The sequence below is a fragment of the Neofelis nebulosa genome, chromosome 3, assembly GCF_028018385.1.
Source record: "Neofelis nebulosa isolate mNeoNeb1 chromosome 3, mNeoNeb1.pri, whole genome shotgun sequence".
Lineage (NCBI taxonomy): Eukaryota > Metazoa > Chordata > Mammalia > Carnivora > Felidae > Neofelis > Neofelis nebulosa.
Window position 1 is genome coordinate 77129171 of NC_080784.1, and position 18269 is coordinate 77147439.

The window sequence follows — 18269 nt, forward strand, 5'->3', positions numbered from 1 at the left end:
ATTCGATACACAGCTTATGGGAATAACCCACAATTCATACTGTGTTTTTCATCTCTACTGAATTTGCTGCATTTCAAGGACCCTACCGAGCGTTGCGGGGGGAAAACACTAAGTCTATCTCAAAGGTCATGTTATTTACCCATTACCAAAAGCAGCGTGGAAATGGCTGCCATGCTTCTCTGGCAGATTTCAGACAAATGTATTCATGGATTATTTGAACACGGATGACCCTAAATTGAAAGGTGGCTAGAATGTGATTAAAATCCTCTCTCCTTGCCTCCTTTAATCAAATAATTTAGCAAAAAGCATTTAAGATCAACACTAAATTCCCCCTTAAAATATCTCCAGGCCAAAAAGGGGCCTTGTTACAAGCCTTTTGCAGACTCGTCCCAATAAAAAGTCCATAGACACACTCAGAAGCACAGACTTCTGCAGCCTCAGCTCCGTGAAATTTATAATCCGGCCTGAGAGCTTCCATCACCCTTGTCAGGTTCTGAAATGACATAGTAAATCTAAGCTCCCCAAAAGATGCCTGAAATACATATCGAATGCATACTGAGAGAGCTTACTGGCAGTCTTGTAACCTGTGTGGCTGACAGTGAGTTAGGTTTACTCACATGTCATAAGACAGGAACAAAATTCACAATAACCCAATGGGATGGGAAGGGTCAGTCCTAGCCAAAATCATCATCTGTCTTCAGATCCAAAGTGCAGAGCCAAAGAACTGAAGACTTACGCCACCCCCGCCCCCAACCTTGTCCCTGTCTTCTTCCCCATAGGATGTCACCAAAAACCTTTCACGAAAGCCCTGTTTATCCAGTTAACGAGCTGCCAGGATAATCTGTAACAAGTAATGGCCTAATAAATGCCTGAACGTGGGGAGGATTTACTGAGGCAAAATTATCCCGAAAACAATTCTTAGTCTTCTGAGAGCTCTTCCTAAAGCATTAGGTTTATGATGGTCATTCAAAAAGGAAAAAAAGAGTCCACTCCATTTTCTTAAAATGTTTCCTCACTGATGTGATTTAAGGGTGGAGTATACACTGGTCTGACAGTGTTCTAAGCTGTGATTTGATGGAGAATTAGTGCCGCGTGATTTATAGAATGATGGCTGAAGCAAGAGGGGCCTGAGAATATCTTCTCCATGACTTAAAGCTGGTGTGGCCTCAGCCCCCAGAGGACCGCTGCCTCCAGGAAAAGCCAACACTGCAGAGCTGGCTGAGCTTCGCAGCAAGCCCACAAATTACACTGGTCTGGGCCAGTGGCTTGAAGTAGCACGTGCAGTAATAGCTGTCCTGCAATAAAGCGTTTCATAAAAATGGCAAGCTTGACAGCCACTTCCGTAAACACAGGACTGGTAATGAGCAATTAAACTGAACTGCCCTTGAGAGCCGTAGCTGATGCTGCACATCCTTAACCTCACACCAGTGACACGGCCCACCCCAGCCAGGGCAGCGCTTCCCTTACGAACCTAGACATGCCCGATCCTGATTCCGAATGAGCGGTGCTTCCACGGCACAGAACCTCCAACCAGATCTGGATGTCAACCCACATGACCATGGCATCCCAGCCGATTCAGAGACCATTTTCAACCCTGAGTACCACTGGCCGCCCAAACTGAACAGGCAACCCAAATATTCTCGTATCCTATTTCTGGAGTCTATTTGTAAGAGGATGCTCTCCCCATAATTCCATAGCTCTGTGAGGTCTTTCTTAATGGACTGAAAACCAACAATTACGTATGACCTAAATCAAAGGCACTTGCTGAGCAAAAGATACTCCCAAGGACCCAAAAAAGAACTGAATGCATCCTCCCTACATGTGACAGAGACCGCAGTTCCAAGCCATCAATACGTCAAAGTATTTTCCAAGCCAGTACTGGGTAAAGAGGGGGAAATTCCATAATTCCTTTAAATACTGAGGAAAGGAAGTTATCTATTAATAAAGGAAATTACATCTCTTTAATTGGTTACTCTGGCACCCCCCTTTCATGGCTGGGAAATTGTAGTTTGTATCCCAAAAGCTGTACGTTAGCCTAAATTCACCTGGAATTTGTTTATAATTTTTAAAATTTAGTTGGTCGTTTCTAAAGATCTATTTTAAATATCCCAGTGCACACATATACTTTGAATCATAAAATTTACTCCATCTGGAACTTTACCTCAGACACTGCATTGGGAATTGAAAGGCATGTGTGATGTTCCAGGAATCCTCAAGTTGTTTTCACTGCCCAGGACCATCAGGCTAGACACAGGGACTCCGGTCTCAGGCCTGCAGCAAAGGGTTTGTGCCCACTGTGCCTGCCAACAGGTAGCACAGCATCTGAGTAGGAGCCTGTCGTATGGAGCAGGGACCACACTCTTGGACCACATTTTAAAGCACGCCAAATATCTTTACAAATTTTCCCTACATTACAAAAAAGAATTTCTGCAGGCCCCACCGACTACTTTATGATTTTTACCATGATTTTTTTCCCACCAAGGAATTACCATTGTCACCCACCTATGGTACAGTATCTCCATATCTTCCTAGATCAAAGTTCATTCCTCCAACCCCCCCCTCCCCCCCCCCCGCCATATTTGCTCTTCTCTTATTTATAGCCTCAGGACTCTGCTGTTTTTCCTCTGGTATGTCCACACTATTGCCACAACCATCCTTACCTAAGCTACCTGGCTGTTTCACTCCACCGTGTGGATTTTCCAGTTCTCTATAATGCATTTCCAAGTCAGATTTCTGACTTCATTTTGAAAACCCCTGAACACAATACTGTGGAGGAGGCCTATAATGGATGCAGAAAGATGAACCAGTTTCCAATTCCAAATAGGGTTATCATGTGAGTTTGCTACCGGCACCCCACCATGGGAGCTAATTTTACTGTCTCCCACCCCCGACACTGATCACCTCTGCCCTCCTTTAAGGTAAGTCTAGTTCAGTACCTGTTTTTAAAAATGCTAAGAGGCACAAAAGCAATATCTTTCCAAAAGGGCACCCTCTACACAGGGGACTACAGTGGTCTATAATAAAGCAATATGGACTGAAGAATCAGCACCATCACCAGATAATGGAGAGAAGTGTAAATCAGCCAAAAAGCCAATGAATACACTTTCCAGGTATGACTGCAGCATTTTCTGAACCTGTTCAGTCCAAACTGGGAGGTAAATACTTGTCCAAAACGAAGCTAGAGGATAATAAATTACAGCTTACATTCCATCTTCCTGTTCCTCTTTCTTAATCTACCTTGAGCCACCTTCTTTTCCAGTGGAGACCTGGGGGTTTGCGAATACAAGGCTGTGCCAGGAAGCCAGGCCAGTCCGCTGGGCCTCACACATTCCTGCGGCTGTACCACAGCTGGGCAAACCATTTTCCAAGACAGACAAATGGGAAGTCAGAAACATACAACAGGTCGACATCTTTGGTTTCTTGCTTAGACTTAGAAACACTGTGAGGCTGGCCACTGAGAGCCTCCTTGCCCAGGCCAGGTCTCCTGGGGTCCACATTCCATGGGCTGGCTAGCTCTTAATACAAAGCTGCTTCAAGAACCGTGAAACACTGAAGGGCAGCCTCTGCTCTGCAAGGTCTCAGATGGGATTCTTTCCTCCACTGCCCTCCTCTGCTACAGGCCTGATTAAAATCATACCAGTCCTCCTGAGGCACAACCGCCAGACCTGTGGCTGCCCCCAGAGCTCAGCAGCGATGCCCACAAAGAAAACAAGAACTGGGAAGAACTGGGACTTCCCGTTTCCCCCCAAACAGAGAGGCCCACCCTTGTTATGTGCTCCTCCCCTGCTCAAAATAGAGGGGCGTGGAACTGAATGTCCACAAATATCAGCTGTTCATGGTCTCGTTTTTAGCAGACAGTTATTGTGTGTGTTTCTCCCTCTTTGGTGGTTTAAGGAGACGGTGGCGCTAAGTATAATTATGCCTGGAGCAGGCTGCAAAGCAGCACAGAGGCACTAATACATCGTGTGGGGGCTTCTAATGAACCCCATTACTCAGAAGGCAGCATTTCTGTGTGTAGTGAGTCACCAGCAGGCACTTCACTTGGCTTCGCAGGGCTTCCTGTGACCCGTCTGCATTTACATTCCAGGTCCCAAAGTGTACAGTGCTTGTTTCTCTACAAAGTGCAACATATTAGAAAAAGCAAACAGGATCTAAAATAATTGCCAATGTTTTTATAGATTTCATTTAGTTCACCTTTATCCTTTCCCCTGCCCCATACTCCTCCCTACCCCCCCAAAACCCACTGTGAAATAGCTTCACAAAATCTGTCTTTTATAAAACACAAAACAATGATACCCGAGTATATGATACCCCACTTTCTCCATCAGATCAAACTTCTAAAAACCAATGTAACGGTTTGCCTATGTAGATTTCATTTTGTGCAAATCTTACTAAAATAAGACTATTTCCAGTGTTTAGGAAGTGATACACTGATTAAAGAAAGTTCTCAAGCAACAAGAAAATTTTCCTGCATTCCAAATTATCCACAACCACATCTGACTTCCCAGGCAAACAACTGAAACCAATGGATTTGCCTGCAACATAAGGCAACACATGTTGGGCAGAGTGCAAATCTTGGAAGTAAGATGCAAAGGGACACATGATACATGCTTGTGTGATAGAGGAAAGCAGGGCCCCATCTTTATTCTTCCCTTTTAGAAAAGGGAAACCAAAATGCAGAAGGCAACAGGAACAGATGTTCATTCATGTGCTATTTGAAGAGCTGAGCCTTCTAACCCGGGGTACTTCCAGAAATCATGGAACCCCAGTATTTGCTTGGTGTGATCTAAGCTCTAAGCTGCAAGATAAGTGACTCAAAGGGATGGGAGAATACCAAAAAATTGAGGAGTAAAAAAGAAAAGAAAACCTGCCCAAGGAGTTACCAGCTTATGAGACTTACATTCTAGAGGAGGTGGAAAGACCCGGCTAGAGAAAGAGGAGGTACACAGAAAATTTCCCTCCCCACAAATCAAGTATTGTCAGGAAGTATCAAAGTAGAAATTTTTGTAAGCAGCTTTGCATTTAACATTCAGTCAAGACGCTAAAACCTTAAAAACAAGAACCTCTATTAAAAAAAAAAAAAAAAAAAAAAACTAACAACAGGAGTCCTCAAAGTCACCCAGGATCTTGTAGCACAGAATGGAGTGTTCCTGGGCCAAGGCAGCCAGTTCCTTCAGGAACTCTGGGAAGAGGGCAGCGGCCAGCATGGTGTTCCTCACCGGCAGGGGCAGGCTTGGGGGCACCCCAGCCACCTTGGCTCTGTTTGTCAGGAAGGGCTGAAGCACTCTTGGGGGACCATCCAAAAGGTTCTTGCCAATTCCTGTCCTGGAAGCATCCTGAATGGGATCTGAAAGCAGAAAGAAAACTGTCAGGGCGACCCTCCACAGGCCTTTATGTCCACCCTCTTAAGTATGTGTGTTTGAGGGGAGGGGGCTGGTGGACTGTCTAGTCATGGGTTCAGTTCCTAGAACTGAAGTCCGAAGACACAGCCCTTGAACGTGTACCTTCTCCGCCCTGTGGCGCACACAGGGCGCCAGCACAAGGTATGTGATGGCGAGAGTTTTATCCAAAATCCTGTGTAAGGAACTTCGTGCAGCAATTGTGGCAACCCTCCATGCCCAGGACATGGTGAAGGGAAAAAATGAAAAAGGTGTCTCCTGCCACTGCATCCCACCAAGTGAAGACTTAACTCACCACGTGTTATCTGGGGGCGTCCAGAGGCTCCACCTGCTCCCCTGGTGTTGGGGGAACCATCCTACCTTTACCAATTAAAGCAGAGCTGCAGGAGGCAAGCTGGGCTAACCAAGCCACTCCACGCTCTCTGTAGCTCGGCCTCGAGGGCTCCCTGAGGACCCCCAGCTCCTGGCTGGGATCTCCAGCCTTTTTTGAAGAACAGAATGGAAGAAGCCTTTTAAAGGTTGGAAATAACGGAGAGGAAGCTGGGTGCTAGGAAGACCGACCAGATTGGGAACTTCCCACCACCATGGGCATCTAGTGGCAGCAAGTGGCTTAGAAGCTTCCATCTAAGAAGGGTTTTCAGGGGTTTCAATCTCAGCTTCAGTAACACGGGTCCAGGATGAGATGAGCCCAAACTTGAACATATTCAAATGATTTGCATTTCCACATCAAATCAGTTTTACTAATTAAAATGGTTCAACTTTCCCCACTATTTAATTCTTAAATATCTCCAGCCTTCATATATTTATAGGAATTATTTATGCGTCCGTCTGCCCCTACTCAAATAGGCTCACTACTCTTTATAAATCATTATATTCAAGTTCTTCATTATTTTGGCTGCTTTTTAGAATTCAGTCCCATTTTTCAACACTTCTCAGAGTGTCGCTTAACTACAGTACTAAAAATTCTTGACATTTATAGTACTTTCCACATCTCACTACTATAGTCTTTAGTGTGAAAAAAAAAATCCTCTGCTTTACTGCTTTACATATCTTTTAGATTAGAGTTTATCACACTTCATTCCATGAAGAACTGGAAAAGTTGTAAAGGATCTGTCTGCTGCCACCTTTCAGCAGAAACACACAACACATCCGGACAAGAAAGTGAGGACAAAAGTATTGAGATCGCTGAGGTCCATGGCCAGCCTTGGAGACCACCCTCTGGGACCCCCACGGGAGTCCTCCAGCACCGCAGCTCTTCAAAGGGTCCAGCAAAACTCACAAAGGAAGCTGGCCTGGCTACAAGTGAGAAATGGGACACCCATTTCTCATAGGCAGTAATCCCAGGCCAAGACCTGCACTATCCATGGAATTCTCTTCCCCATATCTCTGCTCCTCTAGATCTCACTAGCCTCAAGAGACCCCAGTGCAGTGGTTAAGAAGAGCACACACTCTGCCACTTAGTGGCTGAGTGACATCAGGGAGGTTGCTTTACCTCTCTGTACTTTAATGTCCTCATGTGTCAAAAGCTCACAGAGTTGTAAGGATTAAGTGAGTCAATAGGAAACTCAACCCCCAGAACACAAATAATCCAATTAAATATGGGCAAAAGACCTGAATAATGAGACCACAATGAAATCTCACTTTGCAACTGTCTGCATGGCTAAAATCAGAAACAAGAAATGACAAGTGTTGGCGAGGGTGTGGAGAAAAAGGAACCCTATTGCACTGTTTGGTGGGAATGCAAAGTGGTGCAGCTACTGTGTACAACAGTATGGAGGTTCCTCAATAAAATTAAAAATAGAATTATCGTATGATCCAGTAATTCTACTTCTGGGTATTTACCCAAAAAGAACAAAAACACTAATCTGAAAGATCTATGCAGCCCTCTACTGCATCATTATTTACAAGAGCCAAGACACAGAAGTAACCTAAATGTCCATCAATGGATGAGTGGATAAGAAGATATAGTACATATATAACGGAATATTACTCAGCCATAAAAAAGAACGAGCTCTTGCCTTTTGCAACAACGTGGACGAACCTGGAGAGTATTCTGCTAAGTGAAATAAGTCAGACAGAAAAAGACAAATGCCGTATGATTTCACTTACATGTGAAATTTAAGAAACAACACAAATGAACAAAGAAAAACAAAAAACAGACTCTTAAATATAGAGAACAAACTGATGGTCACCAGAGGAGGGATGGGTAGGGAGACGGGTGAAACAGATGAAGAGGATTAAGAGGTATAAACTTCTAGTTATAAGACAAAAAGTAAAGCAGAGGGAATAAAGTCAATAACACTGTAATGATGTTGTTTGGTGACAGGTGGTGACTACACTCACCGTGATGAGCACTGAGTAGTGCACAGAATTGTTGAATCAATGTTGTACACTGAAAACTAATATTGTATGTTAATTATACCTCAATAAATCAACAAACAAGAGGTAAAAAAAAAAAAATGAGCCAGTAGGCATAATGTACACAGGGACCTCTTGATGGGTCATCCATCATATCATCAGCAATTCAGCTGCCACTGACTTCACAGACTTCCTGTTTCCTGCCCCAAATGTTGTTCCCTGCTCTAGCCTCCCACCCCATTTTATTAACCAGCAAAGGCCAATGTGGCCCTTTAACCTTGTATTGTTTGTTTTTCCTCCTCTATCAGACCTTGAGTTTTCTGAGAGCTGAGCCCCTAGGCGATGTGTCCTTCACAACACCCAACCCACTTCCTTATTCATAGCAGAAGCTAATAAACATTTGCTGAATGAACGAATGAGGGAAGGAACTGACCAACAACAGCTCTTCCCTACAACTGACCTCCCTGGATGGTTCATTTTCCTCATCTCCATCTTTCTCTTTCAAATTCACTCCTCCTTCCTCCCAAAAAAAGGGTTTTTGTGGTTCATTATTCTAGCTTCATCCACGAATTCAAAAAGTGTCATGACTTTAAAAAAGTGTCATCACCAAGGCTCATTTACCCACTTGAATCCAAGAATCAAAATTGTCTTCACTAATAAGGCAGCAGCAGGAGCGTGCCCAGTGAGGGAGACCTAAGATTTGCAGGGAAACCCTCCCAGCAGGCTGTGCTGTTAGCACGGGAGTGGCCTCTCAGGGTGTCACAAAGCTCCATCAAGCTCTCAGTTCAAAAGCAAGGAGAACCAAGTTATGATTCCTACCTGGCAACTAGCTTATCATATAACGTCTCTGTTTCCTTTTCTGTAAAATGGAAATACCACCCACCTGACCTCCCTCCCTCCCAGAACTCATGATCAGTGAAAGGACTCTGAAGATAACTAAATACAAGCAAATACAACCTCTGTGGTTTGGAAAGCATTTGAGGGGAAGTGGCTGATCCCAGAGATCAACAGTCTCAAGGATGACAAAGAGACAGCTGGCATAGGAAGTCTGTCCCTATTTGAAGCCATTAGTGAGGAGGCTCGTTTTTTTGTTTTTTATTTTTTTTTAATGTTCTTATTTATATTCGAGAGGGAGAGAAAGTGCAAATGGGGGAGGGGCAGAAAGAGAGGGAGACATAGAATCCGAAGAAGGATCCAGGCTCTGAGCTGTCAGCACAGAGCCCAACACGGGGCTCGACCCACGAACTGTGAGATCATGACCTGAGCCAAAGTCTGACGCTTAACTGGCTGAGCCACCCAGGCGCCCCTTTGGCTCGTTTTTTACAGGGCTGTCAGGAGGCCAAGGGAGTAGAGCACCTGCATGATGGGGGAACTCGCTGCAGGCACCCGAGTTCCACCCATCATCAGAGGACTCAGCAAGCACGCACAAGCACCTGAAGAAAAAGGCAGGGAAGAAGAGAAGTATAAATAAATGTCAGAATCGGGAGTGGTTTTCTGAAATGCTGCCCTGGGTCTGAAAAGCTGCAACAGACGGTTTTCAAGACTAATACTGGCAAGATTTAAAAGTCAGGTGAGAAATCCGTTACAGGCTCCCCCCACCCACCACGTCCACAGTGCTAGACAAAGTACACAGCTCACAAACATGGAAAACCCCAGTGTCTGGCCCATTACCATGACGCTCGAGCTCCTGGATTCAACTCATTTATAGGCAATCGCATCACACTCAATGCTTTGGTGGTCAGCTTTGTGCAAGGGGACAGACACCTTTCTCATTCTGTGAGAAAGTTTAGAGACTTTTTAAGTTGAGAGGAGGGTGTCACTTTGCCAATATGAAAGAAGTTGGAAAGTTTACCTGAACAATTCTGTTAAAGGAAAAGTCTTCTTCCCCGAGAGAAGCTTCTCACAAGTCAAAGCCCCCTGAACATTACAGACCTTAGAAAGCATCAATTATGGCTCATTTGACAACTGTATGTGGTGAGAACAAGTTCCCCTGGGCACATACCTGGCATCCACAGCCAAGAAACAGTCCAGGACATAGCACAAGGTGTGAGTGATCCCCACCACTCCCCACCCCACCACCCCTCACCTGGAGTGTGTGGGTCAAGGAAAGCCTAGGAAGCCAGTCAGCGTCTGTGCCCTGGGCTCCACACACTGGGCAAGACAGGCTCAGGCACCTGAGCCTCATGACCCTGGCGGACTACTCCAGGCACCTAATTTCGGTTGCCTTATACGAAAATGAAGCCAGTAGTATCCTTCTCGCCCACTGCACCGTGCTATCTGAAAACAAGATTGCCTCGGAAAGCACGTTACAAATTGAAAACTACAAATGAAGACCAAGCACGGAGTGTAATGTAAGAAGAGGCATGCCACCTTCCATCTACAGATTGTAAAAATGTCCACAATTCTTCTAGCCCTTGCCATGGAGAGGTGGAAGTTTGGCTCCATTCTTGAACCTGGGCTGGCCCCATGACTTGCGTTGCCCAACAGAATGTAGCAGAATTGACCTTGTTTGGGTCCCGAGACAGAGCCTCAAAAGATTTTGTACAATCCTGCTCTCGTTCTTGGAAACCTACAGCCGTGATGTTGACGAGCCGGGGCGAACCCTCTGGATGATGAGTAATACAGACCCCCACGATCCCCATCACCCCAGCCAGAAACCACCCATATGAGTGAGGCCATCCCAGACATCCAGCCACCCGCTGATGGCCACACATAAGCAAGTCCAGGCAAAATCAGCCGAGGCTGGCCCAGATCAGAAAACCCGGGCAACCACACAGACTCGTGAGCACTCATAAATGACTTTCTCTTAAACCACGGAGTTGCTGCAGTGGTTTGTTACTGAACAAAAGCTAATGCTCACAGGGTGAGCTACAGCGGTGTGCTCTGGGTTCAGGAGGAACACAACTAACAGACCAGTAGTCCAGGAGCTAGGAGAGGCCACGCGGGCCCACAGCCCACCTTTCCACAGAGACGTGGGGGCTACTCCCCCTCCGTGAATGGCCCGGCCCAGCCTGGACTACTCTTCTCTAGGGCCAAAGCTTGGAGCCTGCCCCCTCATCTCCCAGTGGCACAGGCCCACCTGTCTTTCAAAGTCTGCCTTGCAGTGCCCTGAAGGCTCTTCACAGTCAGAGCTCTACAGCCAAAAGGACTTGAGATAGAAAACAAATTCTTCATTTAAAAGTCAAGGAACAGGAGGCTCAGTGAGGCCCAGTGACCAAGAGGAAATAGCTACACAGAGACAAGGTCAAGCCATCAGAGTTCCGGGATCTTTCAGCTACCTTTACAGGTTTAAAAGTTGCCCCAAGTTACATTTCTGCCTCTCACTCTCAATCTTGTTTCTGATCGCACGCCTTTAGCCGGAAACTGGGAGCCCCACGCTCTCCACTGTTCACCGGCCACAGGAAGCCTGGCTTGTCCGGGTCGTGTGATGAGCAAAAGCCAGTGTAATATGGGTCATTTACTAGTTTGCACTCACCTCGGCCTAAATCTTGGCTCAGAATACAACTGGCCATCAAACCCGTCCAGCCTGAGCTGAAGCGAGGCAAAGCGGAGGTGCTCCCCAGGCCTGGCCGGCCCGCAGGACCATCCTCGGCTCTCCTGCTCTGCTCCGACCACCACCCTACCCCCCCGCCTGGCACCACTAGAGCTGACGAAAAGGCACTACTCTCAGAAACTTGAAAAAAAATTAAAAAAAATAAAAAAATTTTAAAAAAAAATTAAAAAAAAAAAAAAAAAAAGGGGCGCCTGGGTGGCTCAGTCGGTTAAGCGGCCGACTTCGGCTCAGGTCACGATCTCGCGGTCCGTGAGTTCAAGCCCCGCGTCGGGCTCTGTGCTGACAGCTCGGAGCCTGGAGCCTGTTTCAGATTCTGTGTCTCCCTCTCTCTGACCCTCCCCCGTTCATACTCTCTCTCTGTCTCAAAAATAAATAAACGTTAAAAAAAAAAAAGAAACTTGAGGCTGAGCAGAAGCTTTCCTTCTCCCAGTCCAAGTGAATAGTTTTTACCTTCCGGAGCCCTAAAGCACATTTATTTGGGGCCTGAGAGTCTCTGAAAACATAATAAAGAGAACGGATGCCCTCCCCAGGGCAGGACTGGCCAAAAAATGGTTCAGGGTGTGCACATAATGCCTCTTTCTGGCCCACACACGCCAAGTTATTTATTCTAGCCAAGCAACAACATGCAGCACTCCTCCCTGACCACTCTCGGGGAGGCAAGCAAATGTCCTACTAAGCCCTCCCAGCCGGGAGCAGGCCAGGTGCAAGCAGGGGAGACTTTTCTTTTTTTTTTTTTAATTTTTTTTAATGTTTTTTATTTATTTTTGGGACAGAGAGAGACAGAGCATGAACGGGGGAGGGGCAGAGAGAGAGGGAGACACAGAATCGGAAACAGGCTCCAGGCTCCGAGCCATCAGCCCAGAGCCTGACGCGGGGCTCGAACTCACGGACCGCGAGATCGTGACCTGGCTGAAGTCGGACGCTTAACCGACTGCGCCACCCAGGCGCCCCTGGGGAGACTTTTCTTAGGTTTCAGAACGCGAAGAGGCGGCTCTCCCCTGTTGGGGAAAATGAAGATGTATTTAGATGCTTTTAAGGCCCAGGAGCCAGCACAGCATCTGTGAGCCCAAGTCAGGAGGCTGGGGAAATGGAAGAACAGTTGGAGGAGAGACACAGAAGAGACACCTGACTTACCTTTGGTTAGTGACTCAGGGGTCATGTCAGACATGTCCACTCGGAAGAGCAGGTATTGCTGGGCTTGTATGAGGAGCCCCGGGAAGTCTCTCTCCACAGAAGCAAACTGCTCAATCTTGTTTTTCACAGATGCAAGGACCTGTCAAAAGCGACATTAATGATGTGAATGCTCCACAATGGAATCCCACCCTCAGTTATCGATACATCTTTCTGGTACAGCCCTCGTTGCCAGAACTTTTATGATATCAGGCATTTGCTTGTTTTTAACTGCCTGGGTGTTCTTGGTAGGGCGCCCTTGAAACATCAAGCTAAATGAAGCTTTTCAGTTTGTCTAGAATAATCCACACAACTGGTGTCATAGGACGGGGAAGGAGAGCAAATGAATTAGAACCGAGGGATTTTAGAAAAACAACAAAATAACAGGGGAAAGGAGAGAAGCAGCCCTCTCCTTAGCACCCATAAAATCAACAGGTATGGATATGGGCTCAGCTAACGTACCTGATAGAGGGAGCGGACACTTGGCTGGAAGACCATGTTGGTGTTGAGCAGAAAGGAGCGCAGGAGAGGCTGCGGGTAGCTGGCTAGCTGAGTAATGATCCCGATAAGTAGCAAATTAACATGTAGAGAGTTCTCCAGCATGTTCTCCAGCTTTGACAGGACCACGCTGATGAATGGGCCTGCAGGAAGAGCACAAGGCATCAGGGCTGGCTCAGCACAGATGACATCTTTCCTCGACAACTCAGGAGGCACCGGGGCCACCGCTCCCAAACCGTGGGTCCGCCAGGTGCAGATCAAATACAGAAACAGCAAATTGAGCCAGATCTTCTCCTGCCTCAAAGCAGAACATGAAGCAAACCACCACCACCAGGAGAAAGCAGGGATACGTGCATGGGAGCTGGTATTTTGACTCTATGAGCAGTTTTGAAGCTTTGAAAATTATCACAGACCTTGAAAAAAGTCAGAGGAAGCATAATTTTAAAGATACACTTCGGGGCACTTGGGTCCAACTTTAGCTCAGGTCATGATCTCATGGTTCATGAGTTTGAGCCCTGCGTCGAGCTCGCTGCGGTCAGTGGAGAGCCTGCTTCAGATCCTTTGTCCCCCCCCCCTCCTCTCTCTGCCCCCTCCCCTGGTCAAGCTTTCTCTCTCTCAAAAATAAACAAACATTAAAAAAAATTAAAATACGGGCTCTGTGCTGACCGCTTAGAGCCTGGAGCCTGTTTCAGGTTCTGTGTCTCCCTCTCTCTCTGACCCTCCCCCGTTCATGCTCTGTCTCTCTCTGTCTCAAAAATAAATAAACGTTAAAAAAAAATTTTTTTTAAATTAAAATATACTCCATAACGTTGCCATATTTCCCGGAACTGCCAGAGCTCAAAACCATGATATTCAATCACCTCATGAAGACGCATACTGTAGGGCTTCACACAAACATCAGAAACCAGCAAAAGTTTTAGTAACAAAAAAACCTTTGTGCTAGTAAAGAATAGCAAACACACACAAACTATGTTTGCCAAGTAGCAACATGTGAACAGGGATTGTCTATCCACAAGAAGCACCCAGAGAAAGATCCCGTCTTGTGAAATATCACCATGTGGAAGAATCGGAAGAAGAGAAAAACCAGGGGTGAATGAGGCCTGGGCTGTAATTTTAATGGCATTGGGCACCTGGGTAACAATACTTTAATCTTCCGGTGGAGGAGGGGAGGGAGGGAGAAGAGAGACTCAATTTGGGGAGTTATAGTTTGAGGCGTCATAGGTTCCTCAAGAAAGAAAATCTATATGACTGCAAAAGTAGTTCATAAATAATTAGGCAAAAAGAGGCTTTGACTAATTTGGATCGTGAGAAAATTAATGTGCTTTATGTGGGAATTCATTGAAGACAGGGAAAATCAAAAAAATTAATCTGGCATTAATAAAATTACTTGAAGACATTTTCCATTTTTACCATAAAAGCGGTCCATTAAGCAAAATGAATGAGAATTCTGCATTTCCCCCAGTGGAGCTATTGATGATGCCTCTAAACCACGGCATCTTTATAACAAAAGCACATCACCCTTGATGAATACACGTGCCTTACGAAGATTTCACCAACATTAATACGAGTTTGACAAAAACATACTTTACCACAAGATGCTTAATTCAGAAGCCTTGGTGGTGTAAGACAGTAAAACCCTTTGCAAGAAAAGAGAAGCCATCTGTGAGAATTGGGAACACCAAACCTGAACCCTTTACCCCTGGATGATGGCAATATTCCTGTCGCTGGGGTTGCAGAGGATGTTTCTACTGGGGCCTCAAACAGAAAGGTACTACCCCCTCATGTATTTAGATGAGCCTCAACTTCCCCATCTCTGGGATGGACAGAGCTCCTCACTTTCCACAACACAGGCGTTCAATGAACTCTCTGAGTAGAGAGCCTTCGCAGAGGCCCTGCTCACAAAACACAACTGGGAGTGTGCCAAACACATTCAGAAACTGGATGAGAATCCCACTTTGAAAGCACCTTAAAGAGGCTTCATCAAAAACCCTGGAAATGTCACTAGTAACTCTTCTGAAGGCATCACAACCCAATTCAAGCTTTTCAGGTAGAGGTACAAGGTGAAGGCTACTGCCCTCATCCTCCCTGACTCCCGGCCAGGTCTTCCCTTTCTTCCCCTCCCGCCCCCTCCCCCACTGCCCTGCAGTCCCTGGCTCAGCATCTATTTTCCTCCAGAGGAAGCCAAGACAGGTGAATTCAGTCCCTTGAGGTAGATAGAATCCCCTATAAACAAACACATGTCCTTAATGAGAGTCCAACCCTGCCCTCCCATGGCCCGAGACTGTACTTTGCCCGTGTAGCCATCCAATGCACATGAGATGTGCCGACCTTGCAGGTGCCCAGGGCAGAGCAGGTACAGTCTACCGCTACTACAGGGGAGGGAAACAGACCAGCCCCCTGTGGAGAGCGAGTGGCATCACCATCTCTGTTCTGAATGACAGAACGTTAGGTCAAGACCAGCAACTGTCATAATCCACTAATGACATTAATTACAACTTCTTAGGCATGTGCAATAAGAAACATCCATGAAACCCTTTCAAATTCCTCTTTTATTCTTAGTTGATTTCCAGCACTTAAAAAAAAAACTGCCTGGCAACAAACAGTTGCTAGGGGAAACTCTTAAGCAGCTGAAAATCAGAAAAAACTCAGCTACAATTTAGAAAGCCACAGGTGTGTGTGCAGGGTGGGGTGGGCAGTGTGTTTCTTCTTCCTCTCTTCTTCTAGGACAGGCAAACTCCCCACCCAGCAAATACTAATTTCTCAGAATAACAAGACAACGTGTCATTCACGTCTCTCCCCTCTCATGTGCCCTCTTCCCCTGCCCCCACCTACCCGCCCGCTCCTCCTCTTTTCTCTAACTCCAAGAATGGAGCGGCCATCAATTCCGTGCCTTGGCTCTGCTGGTCCCATGCTGGAAATACCTCCTGAATGTGGGCCTTCACTGCCACCTCTCTGCCAGCTCTGCCTGAGGTCTGAATCCCATGGTTGCTTGTCTTGACTCCAGCAATGGTCTTTCTATTTTAGTAGAGATTTAAATGATTTTTTTTTTTTTAGTTTTCTTCAAACAGTACAGAACTATAAAATAAAGAATAGCCTTCATCCCTGGAGGCAACCCCTGTTAACAGATTAGAACGTGTTCTTCCAGAAATATATATATACATATATAATAGAATATATATATATTCTATATATATATATTCTATATATTACATATATAGAATCTATATATTACATATATAGAATATATATGTATATATTACATATATAGAATATATATAGATATATAGATATATATAAATATATATAGAGAGAGAATATATATAGAATATATATTCTATATATATATAGAATATATATATAGATATATAGATTATATATAGATATATATAAATATATATATATATAGAGAGAGAATATATATATAGAATATATATAGAATGTATATATTCTATATATACATTCTATATATTATATATAGAATATAATAATACATATATAATAGAATAATAATTGAATTATTATTTAAAACATTTACTAATCACTACGTGCCAGGCAGTGTTCTAAGCGTTCCACACTTTTCATGTATCAACTTACTTAAATATTCTACAGGAGCCTACGAAGTTGATTATCCCCATTGAACGATGAGGCAGAACGCTAAGTGTACATGGCCAATAAATGAAAAGTCACAACTGTAATCCAGCCCATCTGTTTCCAGTGCTGCTTCTTTTCACCAACACACTGCCTTGCCTCTGCCCGCGCACACGTGTGTGTGTGTGTGTGTGTGTATCCTGGTTCTTTTTTTTTTTTTTTTTTTTTTGATCAAATGATGACATCTTCCACACCCTATCCTGCACCTTGCTTTTCCATCGAACACTCTACCCTAGAGACTGTCCCATAGCAGCACATACAGAGCGGTCTCATTCAGCACAAGGCTGCAAGCTATTCAGTCACCATGGGTACTACATTCATAAAACAGTCTCCTACTAGTGGACATTTGGGTTGTTTCCAGTCTTTTTCTATTATAAACAACACCTCAACAGACATCCTTGTAAATATATCTTGGCATATACGTGTGAATACAGACTGTGAGACGTTCCGAGGAACAGAACTCAGAGCATGAGTGCATTCTGAATTCTGCCACAGTGACAGCAGGCTCCCACCTGCTCTCTCTCTCCCTATTACTCTAGGCTGGCCTTTCAAACACAGACCCAGTCACATCACTTGCCAACTCAAACGCTTCCAGGGTTTCTTCAGTGCCAGCAGCGCAAGGTCCCTGTTCCTCAGCTTGGCCCAAAGACCCCCTCCCCATAAGGTGGCACCAACCAAGCTTTCTGGCTTCCGCTCTCAGACACTTCACTGTCTCACAGGATCCACGCTCTGTCACACCTGTGCCTGCGCTGTCAGGCTCCTTTGTCTTCTGCCTGTTGTTTCCTCTTCTCCAGATGATCATTCTGAGCCACTTTTACCTGAGAGCTTCTATCCGCTGTTTGTACCCCTCTTCTGTGAAGTCTTTCCCACTCCCCCCGCCACTGGGCTCCCCTAAGACGTGTGACACACAATCGCTAATAATGCATTTCTTTGGAGCACCTGGGTGACTCAGTTGGTTAAGTGTCTGAGTCTTAATTTTGGCTCAAGTCATGGTCCCAGGGTCGTGGGATCAAGCCCCACATCGGGCCCTACTCTGACAGCATGGAGCCTGCTTGGGATTCTCTCTCCCTCTCTCTCTACCCCTCCCCCCAACTCTGTGAGTCTCTTTCTCTCTCAAAATAAACAAATAAACTTAAGAAAATAATGCTTTTCTCACTGAGTACAATTCTTTCTTGATCTCTCCTCTGAAAGTCTGTGAACCCCTTCAGTTTTCTGTCCTAGTATCTGGCACAGAACCTGCCAAATATTAGGAGATCAATACAAGACTGCTGAATGCACAAATAGAGTTAATTAGATAAATGAAATGGAATGCTTTGATCGTCGTGAGAAGCAAATTCATTTCGGTGGAAATCAGGATTCCACGGAGAGACAGAAGTTACGCTTACTGCTACACAACACACTCAGGAGTTTGGAAACTACAAAGTTTATATACATGGAAAGAGAAAAGATGTTTCCTGAAGCTGTGTACAAATTTCAAAGGAGGGAAAAAGCAAAGTTTTGGTTAAAATTACCTATATGTATAAAAAAAACTCACATTTTGTTGGTTCTCAGGTGTATCCTATGCAGAACACTGATGTTATTTGATAAAGTGTTGTATTCCCTTTTTCTTCTTGCCCTAAGCTATACTTTGTTTCCGCAATTTA

The 18269-nt window shown here is 45.2% G+C and overlaps 1 protein-coding gene across 2 annotated transcripts in view; it reads right to left on the reverse strand.

Annotated features, from left to right (window-relative positions):
* Positions 1-4604: 4604 nt before the first annotated feature.
* Positions 4605-18269, reverse strand: part of FHIP1A (FHF complex subunit HOOK interacting protein 1A) — a 248154-nt gene continuing 234489 nt past the window's right edge. For both annotated transcript variants that reach the window (XM_058721167.1, XM_058721168.1), the window contains 3 exons: positions 12943-13121; positions 12445-12583; positions 4605-5347 (listed from right to left, as the gene is read on the reverse strand). In XM_058721167.1, coding sequence (XP_058577150.1) covers positions 5094-5347; positions 12445-12583; positions 12943-13121 — 572 coding nt within the window. In that variant the 3' untranslated portion in view covers positions 4605-5093. The remainder of the gene's footprint in view (positions 5348-12444; positions 12584-12942; positions 13122-18269) is intronic.